At 40.8% G+C, this 12175-nt stretch overlaps 1 protein-coding gene across 4 annotated transcripts in view; it reads left to right on the top strand.

The window, feature by feature from the left end:
- TUNAR (TCL1 upstream neural differentiation-associated RNA) overlaps positions 1-10869 on the top strand; it is a 142759-nt gene extending 131890 nt beyond the window's left edge. For 3 of the 4 annotated variants that reach the window (XM_064142206.1, XM_064142197.1, XM_064142215.1), the window contains one exon: positions 9326-10869. In XM_064142206.1, coding sequence (XP_063998276.1) covers positions 9365-9511 — 147 coding nt within the window. In that variant the 5' untranslated portion in view covers positions 9326-9364 and the 3' untranslated portion in view covers positions 9512-10869. Of the gene's footprint in view, positions 1-2203; positions 2303-9325 lie in introns of those variants that run through there. The other variant, XM_064142224.1, reaches the window with a different exon arrangement.
- Positions 10870-12175: the final 1306 nt, after the last annotated feature.

The following is a 12175-nucleotide window of genomic DNA, read 5'->3' as shown; positions in this document are numbered from 1 at the left end:
CTACAAATAACCATAACTGTGGGTATCCAGTGTAGTTTATTTAAAGTATCTGGCAGCACATGCTGCAGCTCTCTTTGGCCTCCACCATGATGGCCAATACTCACTTTAAGATATTCAGACCTTCAGGCTCCCAGAAATATAGAACAGGGTAGCAGCTCTGAAAAGCCTGGTGTGAATACATTGTCCTGTTCCTCAGGGCAACGTCTTGTGCCTGCAGACAAAAGACTGCTGCTCCTCTCCTGCCACCTTTTAAATTCTGCAAAGAAACTTGAAACATCTTACAAGCAAAAGCTTTTTTATCTCCTCTTCTACAGCAAACACACCGTGCTCTGACTGAAGCCAGAATGTGATGAACAGATTAATGCTAAGCTAAAGTCTGACTGATAACACATGAACAGAAGGAGGGTGACTTCATCCACCTTTAATTGTGCCATTTTTTACTGGTCTTTGCAAATGAATTACACAAAGAGCCAAATAGCAAGCTGAAAATCTTCTGCTCTTCAGTTATTTTCTGTTGACAGCTGTCAACGTCATTTCAGTCTACTGAAGTGCTGCAAAGATGCTTTGAGCTGAGAGAGAAATAAAACAGGAAAAAAATTGCAAAACTGGCTACTTACAAATATCTTTTCAGATGCACAGGAACTTCTTCAGCACTTAGATCAAGACATCCCAGCTACAATAAAATTAAGAATGCAGTCCTTGCTTCAACAGTGAAGATACTTGAGTATTTCACAGAAAGAGTGCCAGATTTTTATATGTTAAAGCACACAGTGGTTTGCAAGTATCATTCCCTTCAAACTGCAAAATTGTGTGATTTTTTTTTCCCCCAGAAAATATTTTCCCTGTGACAAATGGCTGGCATCTAGCACTTCACAGCAAAGAACTGTCATTTTTGAAAGTTCAAAAAACCAAACAACTGAGTACAACTTTTTAAATCAGAATGTGTCAACTGGCTAGAATTTTTTACAGTGCTCTTTAGTGTAGCTGTAATTAATTTTTGTAATAAAGATACAAGTGGAAGTAAAAGTGGATAATTTAGACTTTCTATCTTGATGTTGTACCCACAAACTAACAGCTCTTTTACAGAGAAGCTCTAGTGTTACATCCCTCATGCGTCTGGATTCTGGGGGAGGTATAGGCTGGATGTTAGGAGGAAGTTCTTTACAGACAGAGTGATTTGCTATTGGGATGGAGGTGTTTAAGAGGAGGCTGGATGAGGCACTTAGTGCCATGAGTTAGTTAATTAGAAAGGTTAGGTGATAGGTTGGACTTGATGAACTCAAGGGTCTTTTCCAACCTGGTTAATTCTGTGATTCTGTAATGGGCTGCCCAGGGAGGTGGTGGAGTTGCCATTCCTGGAGGTGTTCAAGAAAAGACTGGATGGGTCACTTAGTGCCATGGTCTGGTTGATTGGACAGAGCTGGGTGCTAGGTTGGACTCGATGATCTTAGAGGTCTCTTTCAACCTGGTTGATTCTATGATTCTGTGCTCTTCTGGTACAAGTTTGTTTTATAAGGAAAGGTCACATCTTAGGAAAAGGTAGTTTAATCCATTACAGGCCAAATTATCTCCTCAGCTCAGGGAAGGGGGGTGGGTGGTGGAAGAAAAAAAAAGTGTGTGTATATATATATATATACATATATATATACACTTTTCTACTCTTAATATTTCTTAAATATCTTCTGAAGCGTCTCAGTTTCCGTTCCAAGAGAGTGGTGAGGGCAGATCTTCAAATTACTTACGACAGAGGTTACATGTCTTCTGGCAAATAATGGAGACCTGTCTTTCTCTGAGACTTGGCTATTGTATTATTTCCTTTTACAGGGCTTCATCATATTTTTCTCCTATAAAAGAGAACCCTGGAGATACCCTTGAAATAGAAAACAAGATGCTGAGGTCTTAGATGATGAAAAGAGATGCCTTAACATTTCATTCTTCCACACTGCTATTTTTGATAATGATACTTTTATCTGGGAAAAGATGCAAATTTTCAGGCATTTAACAGTTTTAGCTTTTGGGGCTTTGTTTGTTTGTGTTTTGGTGAGGTTTTGTTTGGTTGGTTTTGGTTTTTGTTATCTGAATATGTAAGCATCCAGGTGGGCTCACCATCAATTTTTTTGTGGTGTTGTTTTTTAAGGTCAGGGAAAATGGGTAAAGGATTAAGAAAGAAATCCAATTTCAAATATTTTTTTTCTGTCTGGGTTATGGGAGAGAAAACCTATGAAGGGGCATCAAACTAAAAGCTGCTGCTTCTGGTGGTGGAAGCGCTTGAGCTGCAGATTCTGACTCTAGGTATGGTGAGGTAAGCATTACTACAGTCACCCTGTGCATATTTGGCATCACGTAAGAGTAAGGGGACACCTGGTCAGCTGGGTTGTGATCTGAGCCTATATGGCTACTTTTATAGCTGTTAAACAGCTATAACACCACAGCAAGTTTGACCTTTACAGAATATCTTATAAGACAATTCTGGGAAATCCCCACTGTGGCTTGTTCTTTCTATCAGTTCCCTGATGATAAAGGAGAATCTGTAGTAATAGCTTGGTATTTAAGGATCATTGTTCTGCTAGAAATCAAAGATTTGTCTCTTAAGATAACTGTATTCAAAATATTGAAAACATTGTTTGGTGTCTTTATAACAGAGCTTAGATGTCCTGAATGTTTTGAAGGTATATATGGTCCCAAAGTCTGTTTCAAGGTTGTATATTATCCAGGTTGTGTATTATCCTAGAGTCATAAATGAGGAGAAGAAAGGTAAAAGAGTAAAAGTGGCTGCAAGTTCTTTGCCTCCTGTGAGCTCTGAGCTGGCCGGAGGGGTCAGAAACACTGTCCAGAACAAACCGGATCAGAGCCATGGCAAGGGGAGGGATGAACTCTGCAATGCATTACTTGAATTCTGCCCTCTCAGAATAATTTCTTTGCTGCTGAGTGCTTCTCTTTATTCTAGAGGAGGTCTCACATTGCTGAGACCTTTAGAAATATCCTGACTGTGGTGCTATAAATAGCCTGTAGTTCCCACTGACTAAAACCTGCCAGCATAGCAGCAGCCTGACGTGGGTTTATTTTCCTGCTTGAGGACTACATAAGTGTCCTCTCTCTGCTGAGACATCTCTTCGCTTTAGGCTCTGATCTCTTTGCTCACTGTTGGGGAGTGTTATTGAACCTGGCTCACATTCCAGCTCTTTCTGATCTTTTTTTTCTTTCCCTGTAATGAAAGACTTTCTTCTTGGGCACCTTTCCTTGTCTTCCCTGGCCCTTCCTTTACGGCAGGTCTTTGCTTTTCTCAGGTATTCTGATTTCTACCGTGATTTCACACATTCCATTTCAATTCATCTACTATCCATACGTACTAGACACAGCTTGTGAAAGCTGCTGTGTCTGAATAAACTTCTAGTGAAACTTATGGCCCCAGAGCTTCTCTTGGCCTTATCTTGCACTTTTCTGGTACCTTTCACTTCCCTGAAATCCAGCTCTAAAAACAAATGCAAATGTGTGTCCCTTCAGTGCTTTTCTGAGCAGCATCTTGACTGATAGCTGACAACATATTTTGTTAGCAGAGTTTGAGAGAACCTACCCAGTCCAAACGGCACTAGGATCAGAAGTTGATACAATATCATCGTGGAAGTGAGAATATGCTAATAGAATCCTTAGGAAAAGGGCTGTTGAAGAGTCCAGAGGTGTGCTATGTTAGCCTTCCTCCCAGGGATGACTAGCAGCAGTGCAGTGCCCACTTAATGACACTGCTCAGCACCTTGTCTGGGGGCTATCTGGGGCTTCATCTGAGCACCCAACTTTCCCAGTCTGCTCTCGGAGGAAAATAAGGTCAAAAGAACTTGTTAGGAGGAAAGGAACAAAACTCCACATGACTCTCATTCGTATGGGGTTAAGTCCTCGAGGAGCTTTTCCTCCCTTCCTTGTAATTCAGGCACTTCTTTGTGAGATAAGGAAAGGTGTCAGCTCCAGCAGCACCTGAATTCACACTCTGCTTTGTGTGATATCTGTGCCCTCCTCAGTTCACTAATCAAAACAAGTTTCCACTGTGCATTTCTTATTCCCGGAGGGTGGAACTATCCACAGAAAATTAAAGCTTTCTTATCACTTAATGTGTCATCACAACTAATAGCCTGGGGACTGTAAACAAGTTTAAATATCAGAACAATTTGGCTGGTGATTGTCTCTGATTATGGATTAAGAATACAAAATTTGTGCTTGCTGATATTCAAGCTGGGCTGACTAGAAGGAGCCAGCTCCGAAACTGGTGTAAACAGAAATAGTTCAGGTGAACTCGGTAGAGGGAGACCGCTTTGTACCACCTGTGTATCTGACCTGGAAGCTTCAGAAAAGTTTTCATTCTTGTTTTCCAAAGTGTCAGGCAACACATGACAGCATGGGATTAATCAGGAGAGGTGCTGAGGGCCATGTAAGAACCTGAACTGTCCTCCCCTCTGACTTTCCAGGAGCACTGCTTCTCCTGGCTGCCCCCTCCACTCACAGTCTCTTTTGGGAGCTCATCAATAATGACTTAGAAGAGAAAGGATTTAGGATTAGAAAACTTTCTCAAGAGCAAGTCAAGGTGCCAGCATTTTCAAAAGCTGGCATATGTCAGGGCAGGTACTTCGTGAGGGATGTGCTTTGTCTCTTTTATGTGACAAACAGTGCAGTAGATTCACAAACGTGTGCATTCTGCTGCCTGTTTCAAAGCCCTGCCACCAAGCCATCACCTTTAGCTCAGCCACTGCTGACACTGAGAGTGAAGAGACAAGGAAGGATTATCTCCTTTTGCTACAAATGCTCTGCCTGGTTCACTGGACTGTCTGCAACGACAGTGAAGTGTAATACGCCCCATAGATTTGTGGAGCTGGAGGTGCATGTGTTTTCTAGCACTGTTGGATTTGAAATTGTTCATGTTAGTGTCTCTGCCTTTTGGAGTTATTTGTGGGGCCTCACTTCTGTTATGAATTATCTTCTAATGTTGGCTAGGCAGCTCTGCAAAGAATCCCACAGATGAGAAACTGAGGTAGACAGAGACTACGTGGATTTCCTGTAGGTATACAAGAAAGCAGCAGTAGTGCAGGAGTGTCCTAACCACTAATCAGTCATTTTCTCCCCTGTGCAATGGAGAATATGTGGAATACATATATTTTAATGAACAGCTTATTGGAATACATATATTTTCAAAAGGATGATGTTAAGTTAATGATGAATCTTAAAAAAATGCAGTAGGAAGCATTAATTTTGATGTGGTAGGAAACTGCTTTCCTAATGAAGTAGTAATTAAATAAGAAGGACAGTTACTAAAGTAGTAAACCTAGTGCTCTCCGTCCATCTTATCTCAACCAGTTCTGGGTAAGGAAAAGGAGAGGTTTTGACAAACATGAAATCCCAACAAAAAAAATCTAAAAGGAACAGAATGTCTTAAGAAACTTTAAAAATATGAAATAATGTCAAATAAATGAAACCAGTTTCCAGAAGAGGATAATAAAGGCTGAAAAAAGGTACCCGGAAAGCCAGAAGACTTTTCTATTTTCTTAATTGGGGTAATTATACTAAAAGTGACAGCAAATGTTTTCCCACTAGCAAAATGAGCAACAAAACAAACCAACAAAACCCCCCAGCCAGCATGAGCATGAGATCAGCGAAGGTTAAAAGCTTTGAATCTGACTTTAGGAGAGCACCCCCCTTCTCCCAAGGTGAATCCTTAAATTTGGAGAGGTAATTTTGACTCTAGTCTCCTCACAGTTCAAAGTCACTGCTTACCTTGATATCAACAGTGCTATATTTGGCAAAGTACTAATATAATTGTATTTGGTCCTAGTCTTGTCCTGTTTGAATGTTAAATGTCTCTTAATACATACCAAGACCATTGTGCACTGTCTCTTGCAGTTTAGGCGAACAACAAAATAACAAGCAATGAGGACCCACTGGATCATCCCCTCTAGGGAAACTAATGGTGCCAGTGTCCACTCTGCACATGTTTTGGGGCTTTTACGTCAGACCAGCTTTCCTCTAGAACCCTACTGAGATTTCCTTTAGTGTTTTTTGTAGCACATTGAAGAAACTCCTGCAGTCCAGCTTTGGGTGTAGCGTCATCACAAGAGGATGCAGTTCATAGCACTAGCCAAATTTAGCCCATAGGCGTGACTGAAGCAAAAGAGATGATCAACAAATCAGACTGTGCATCAGCCCATGTATAGACTAATGGCTGCTGTTGCCTCCTTGTTCTTTCATGTTCGTCATGTCCTGGTCACCAGCTTCTTCCTGTGTATTTCAACGCATCACACTAAGGACCTCTTCCCTCAGTTAAGGCTCTTTAGTGGGACAGAAATAATTTGTCAGTCTGAGTCACACTGATGGTGTTTCGAATTGAAAAAAGCTCAGTATCTCTTTGCAAATAATTAGACCTTGCAAAACAGGAGAAAAATGACTGCACAACCTCAGATCAGAGATTGTGTAGCCCAGGGACCTCCCTTCTCTCAGTAACCAGTAACAGCTGCCTGGAAAGACCTTAGTAACAAGGCAAGCACTTGCCCAGAATACTTTCTTAGCTTCCAGAAAATTCATGGCTCAAGGATTTCCTAAGACAGACGCTTGGTCTTTAACAGCCATTCAAAGGCTTTTCTTTTATGAATTATTTAGCTGTTCTTCAGATTTATGTTAATTTTGGTATCTAGCATCCTGCAGGAAACTGTTCAACACTACTTTTATACTGCACAGTTTGGATGTATTAAGACTGGGGATTTTAATAAGAGGGGTTCAGATGCCCCCAGGCTTTCTCAGCTCACATTAATTCTAGAAAGAGCATTGTTTAGTGCATGTGGTGCAGAATCACCACGCCAAAATTAAGAGTGTCTGTGAGTGCAGTGCCTGTGCAAACCCCTGCTGGGACTCTGTGCAGGTTTTATGTTGATATGAATGGAAAACTCAGCCCAAACCATGGGATAAAAAGAGATCTGTGGTACTTTCTCTAGCTTTTTCAGCACCAGGAGGCCTTGAAACTTGGATATGACCATACTTCTGTGGGAGTAAGAGTGCTGAATCAAGAGTACTCAGCTCTTGTGGGAAGCAGCCAGAAAGAACTTCATCCTCCCCTCAAATCTTTGTGTTATAAGACTGGGATTGTATTTGCATTTCCACTTGATTTTTCAAATAAACAGTGAAATGCAAACTTTTGGCCAGAGGGAAAACCTCCCAGTTACTGAAGAGGAAAAGAACATGATATCCAAATGACTCATGGCTTTGTGGGTGAAGTAATGGCTATGTGCCATAGTTTGGGATGTGGCTTTGTGATATGATGCCACACAGAGTGGATGTGCTTGTGCTGTGAGATTAGCATAAATGGTTCTGATAAGAATTCTCCTGTGACGTCGTAAAACAAAATTTGCTTGCCTTATAAGATATCACTGATTGCATGGTGGCAATGAATAAGATAGGGAGAGCACCTGCCAGATGCAACCGAGCCCTCCTCTGGATACCAACCCTTCTGCTGTCAGAAGAAGTAGGTCCTGCAGGAGTTACAGGTTGATGTGACTGGAGGATCTGCAGGGACCGGGGAGTTTCTGAAGGTTGGAAGGGAATCTGGAGAGGGGCATCCCTAGAAGGTACCTAGCGTTTCTGAAGCTTTGCTGTCCTGGGACAGGTTACTCAAAGACCTGTGAATGAGCATGCTGTGATGTCTGATGCAGTATTCTCAGAGGGCTGCCTGGTGCCCCCTGCTCCTGCTAATTTGCATCTGTCATGGATACCTGCAGGTTACTGACTCACTCATACATTTTTTCCTCTGAATCACTTGGCAATGCTAAGGTGAAGCACAAAATTGCTAATCAAAGTGTAAGTACAAAGGCTAGCGGCACCTCTGCAGACCTGTGCTTTTGCTTCACTGCTAATCACTTGGACCTGCTGGAATTCAACCACAACACCTGTTCTAGGAAGTTGCCAGAAGTTACTCACTGTCCTATATAAGAACAGTATAGAGATGTGACAAAATACAGGTTGTTTTGTCTGAATTCTCTGTTTTTCATTTCAGTCTATCCACTGGAGAATTTCCTCACCTCTCCCTCTCCTGTCTGTCCTTTCAATACTATGTTCAGGGTTTCGCTCTGGTAATACCTTTGCCTGTGCAAGTGGTGGCTTGTTCTCTGGGACCCCTCACCACCTGAACACACCACACTGAATGGGATCTAGTGGTTTTTGCTTCTTGGATTAGCAGAGGGAGGAACAAAGGAAGTGCATGTGCCCTCTTTCTCCTTCAACCAGATCTCTCCTATAGGCAGGAGCTGTTGAGGAGCTTTTTTTTCCACCCTGGGCTACATCCTGCTGCTTGTTCCTGCAGCAGAAACATCATGGTATTTGGTTCGTAGTTTAGGAGACAACAGTAATGCATTGCCTGAACCTAGCTGTTAGCAGATCAGTTTCCTTTGGGAAACCAGCCAACCTTTTGCAACTTATCTGGGGGACTCTGGTTTACCTGGGAGATTAGATACACAGATGAATACAATTTATTCATTTCTAATTTGAACAATCAAATACTTACCCAGGTCTCAGTGTCTGTCTGAAAGAGCTGGAGCTTCTTGGTGGCTCCAGCAGTGCTGGGAGTTAGCGGTTAGTCCTAACCTAAAAGATTCTTCTGAAGGAAGAATCTTCTTTTTTTGAGGAGTTCCAAGGCTGGGGCTGCTGCCTGGGAGATGGCTGTATTCTCCCTGAAGGCAGATCAATACATTTCAGCTCACTGCACTGCAAGTAACTTTTCATCGTACATTAAGAATGAGGAAAATAAAAGCCAAGATGGATGTTATTTTGGTCTTGCTTTTATTCTGAATTATTTATTAGGAAGTCACTGCTGTCTTCCTTCTTGTCAGGAGACAAAATGCCTTTGTCTTTGGTGATTTTTTTTCCTATTAGAAAAGTCTTCCGAATTTAATTTCCCTCACCTACTTACTTCTTGGTACTGAAGTGTAAATCTAGGATCTTTGCAAAGTGATGAGATGGTCTCCTGCGGCCCTAATGTTCCCCCGATGCTGGTGGAATCACACTTTGTTGGTACATTTCTAAGCAGTTTTATAACAGTGCTGCAGATGAGTTACATGTGTTATGAATGATCACTGGCACGTAAGCAGAGAGTGTTAGGGAGTGTTACAAGTAATCTAAAGGCTACATGAAGTATCTTTTTAAGTAAGCATTTACTAAATAGTAAAAATAGTAATCCTTTTAAATGGAATTCTTAATATAACACTTTATGGGGCAATGATTATGCAATTAGCTTCACTATTAGTACAAGTTTGGAAGCTCAAACTAGCAATCATTATGATGTTTTTCTTTCTAAATCTAGGTTATCCTGAAGGGGAGGATAAAGAAACTGGCCAGCAAGATGGTAATCACTAGTGGAAATGAAGAAGATAAAGGCAATCAAGAAAAGGAAAGTAAAGAAGAAACCATCTTGGCAATGCTTGGAATTATTGGGACAATTCTGAACCTCATTGTGATAATTTTTGTGTACATTTACACAACGCTGTAAACTAGAAGGCAAATAGACCAGATAAAATGGCCATAAAAAGTGATGACAAACGTTGCTGACTATTGACAAGTTGTTTAATCAGAATTGACTCTGTATTATATTAACACATCATAAAAGCACTGCCCGCAGGCAGTGAAGGCTGAAGCACAATTAATTGAACAAGACTTTTTCACACAGTAACAAGCTTAACTCTTCTGTCCTGACCTCTTCCTTTTGGTTTGGTTTTCAGTTTGGGGGAAAATGACTGCAGTTATGTAAGCTGTGACTTTGAAGAAACCCACCAGGGACATGCTGTTTTAACACACACACAAAAAAAGGCAAAGAAAAGAAAGGAAAAAAAAAGGGGTAGAAAAAGAAAGAAACTCTACACTCCATACAATTAAAAATGTATTCTGTATACTCGCAAAGACTGAACTCAAAGATAGCTTCATAGCACAGATCACGTGTCTGTTAGATGGAATGGGTTTTTCCCCTTGGTTTTTGCTTTTACTTACATTGAATGTGACAAGCTTTTTATTTAGAATGAACATATGGTGCAATCTTGAAAAAAAAAATTATTCCATTGAACAAGGTCTGCCTAAACCTGATAAAATGTTGGGAGAAATACATTACATGGTTATATTTCCTTTCTCGTTGGCTCAACATCTGTGTCTGTTCATACCAATGTTTATAAATATATATTTTTAATAAATGTGCTATATTTTTAGCATGAACCAAATATTTGGAGACACTTGTATTCATGCAGCTAAATTTTGTTTGATGAAGTGCCCTTTTTGACAATGGATGTTATTTTTCTTAGCAATTATACAGCAGTCTTGTCTGCAGCCCTCTCACTGTGGTCTGAAGCAAGCTTACATCATGCTCATATGCATGACTTGAAGTTGGAATGTCAGCTGAAAAGCACTGCTGCTTAATATGGGAAATCGCAAAAGATTGTAAGGTGACCTTTGGAGACTGGTTGCAGAAAGAAGGCTCTATTTATAGTTGGTGGCTTGGTGTTTGTTTCTTCTTTTTCTTTTTTTTAAAGGCAAATGAAAGGAATATTGAGGCATCTCACACAATGCTACACTCTGAGTACCTATATTTAGAGAAGTGATAGAGGTTTATGTGGCTGAGAAATTTAAAGAGTGTGTAGTGAGAGGCTTAAGTGAAATCCAGACTGTAAATATGGAATATATTTTACATGTGAGGACCATTAACCCTTTGAGCTTCTCTGATGTGCTTTAACTGAGGTTGGTGTAATGAAATTCTCTGACTTGTGTTTTTGACAGGAATGTACAATGATGATGATGATCACCGTTTTACTCCAGAGTTCGGTACCTATGAATATATGAAGCATTAAAAATATGAGACCTCAATTCTGCCTCAAGCTGCCTAAGTACATTGCCCATTAACTCTGACATATCCTCCTTAAAAATAGGTCAATTAATTGTTTACTGACTTGTGGTTTGGATTGCATCCTCAGATGCACAAGAGGGATTGCTATTGAAGTGAGCTGCAAATGTAAAAAGTTTCATCCTACAGTCTCATTGATTTTTATAATCAGTCCTGGCTCTCTGGAATCAGTAATGAGCTTTTCACTGTTTTCCAGAGGCTAGGACTGGTCTCAACAATACCAAAATTTCATTGCATTGTATTAAAGCAAGCCTGGAAAACCTTGAGGGGATCCTCTCATAAATAGAAGTGTTCAGTCTCTTGTGGTATCACATATTCAATAACAAAGCCATTAGGAGAAAGGAAAAGGTCAGTAAATAAATTAAAATGAAATCCAATAGAAGGAGCGAAGGAAAAAAGAGCAAAAATAATCTCATATTAATGAAAACATGACAGGGTGAGCAAGGTGAGAAAATGAGCAGGGATTTGAACAAAGAATGGCACAGAAAGAGGGGGCCAAACACAGCAGCATGGTGGAGGAAAAGGTTGTTTGGATGATGCTGGCAGAGCTACAGGTTTTGGAGATTGTATAAAAGATGAACGCTGCAGTTTAGTGGAGCTGGGCAAGGCTGGTAATGATTTTCAATTTATAGTTATTTATTGGTAATTGTAAGGAATTAGGAAACTGGGGGGGGGGGGGGGGGGGGTGTTGTGGTTTGGTGGTTTATTTGTGGTTTTGGTTGAGGGTTTTTTTTTCCCCTGGTTAAACTCCTGCTGGTAATGGCATGTGGCAGTGGCATTGGCACTCATGTTCTAGAGAGCACCTGTTTGTACTCCAGGCATCTGGGTAGCTCCAATCTGCCTCTTGCACTGGTAGGATCTTCTCTGCAGATGTTTCTCTTGAACCTCTCAGTCTCCAGCAAATACAGAAATGCCCAGCCTGAGGCTCGTACTCACATTCTAGAGGGGAAGCCTGGGAAAAAAGAAGCATCTGAGTCAAGAGAAGAGCTCTGATGCCTGATACTTCTTTGCCTCTCTCTGCATCAAATGATACTTGTCATCTTCTTGTGGGCGTGAAAACATTTAATGAATGAAAATTCATTGAGTACTTCTATTAACATTACAAATCAAAGCTCTGCATTGTAAAACAATGTGTAATGTCCCTATCCCCTAAAGTAGCAACTTTTGCTGCCTTTGCAGTTGCAGGCCTTTAGACATGGGCCAGTATCTTCAGCAAGACAGACACTGCAAATAGTCCAAACTGTAGATCAAAAAGTCCAAGGACTCTAT

Source organism: Pogoniulus pusillus, chromosome 1 (genome assembly GCF_015220805.1).
Source record: "Pogoniulus pusillus isolate bPogPus1 chromosome 1, bPogPus1.pri, whole genome shotgun sequence".
Taxonomy (NCBI): domain Eukaryota; kingdom Metazoa; phylum Chordata; class Aves; order Piciformes; family Lybiidae; genus Pogoniulus; species Pogoniulus pusillus.
Note: the sequence above shows the minus strand (reverse complement) of the source record. Positions and strands in the feature narration are given on the sequence as shown.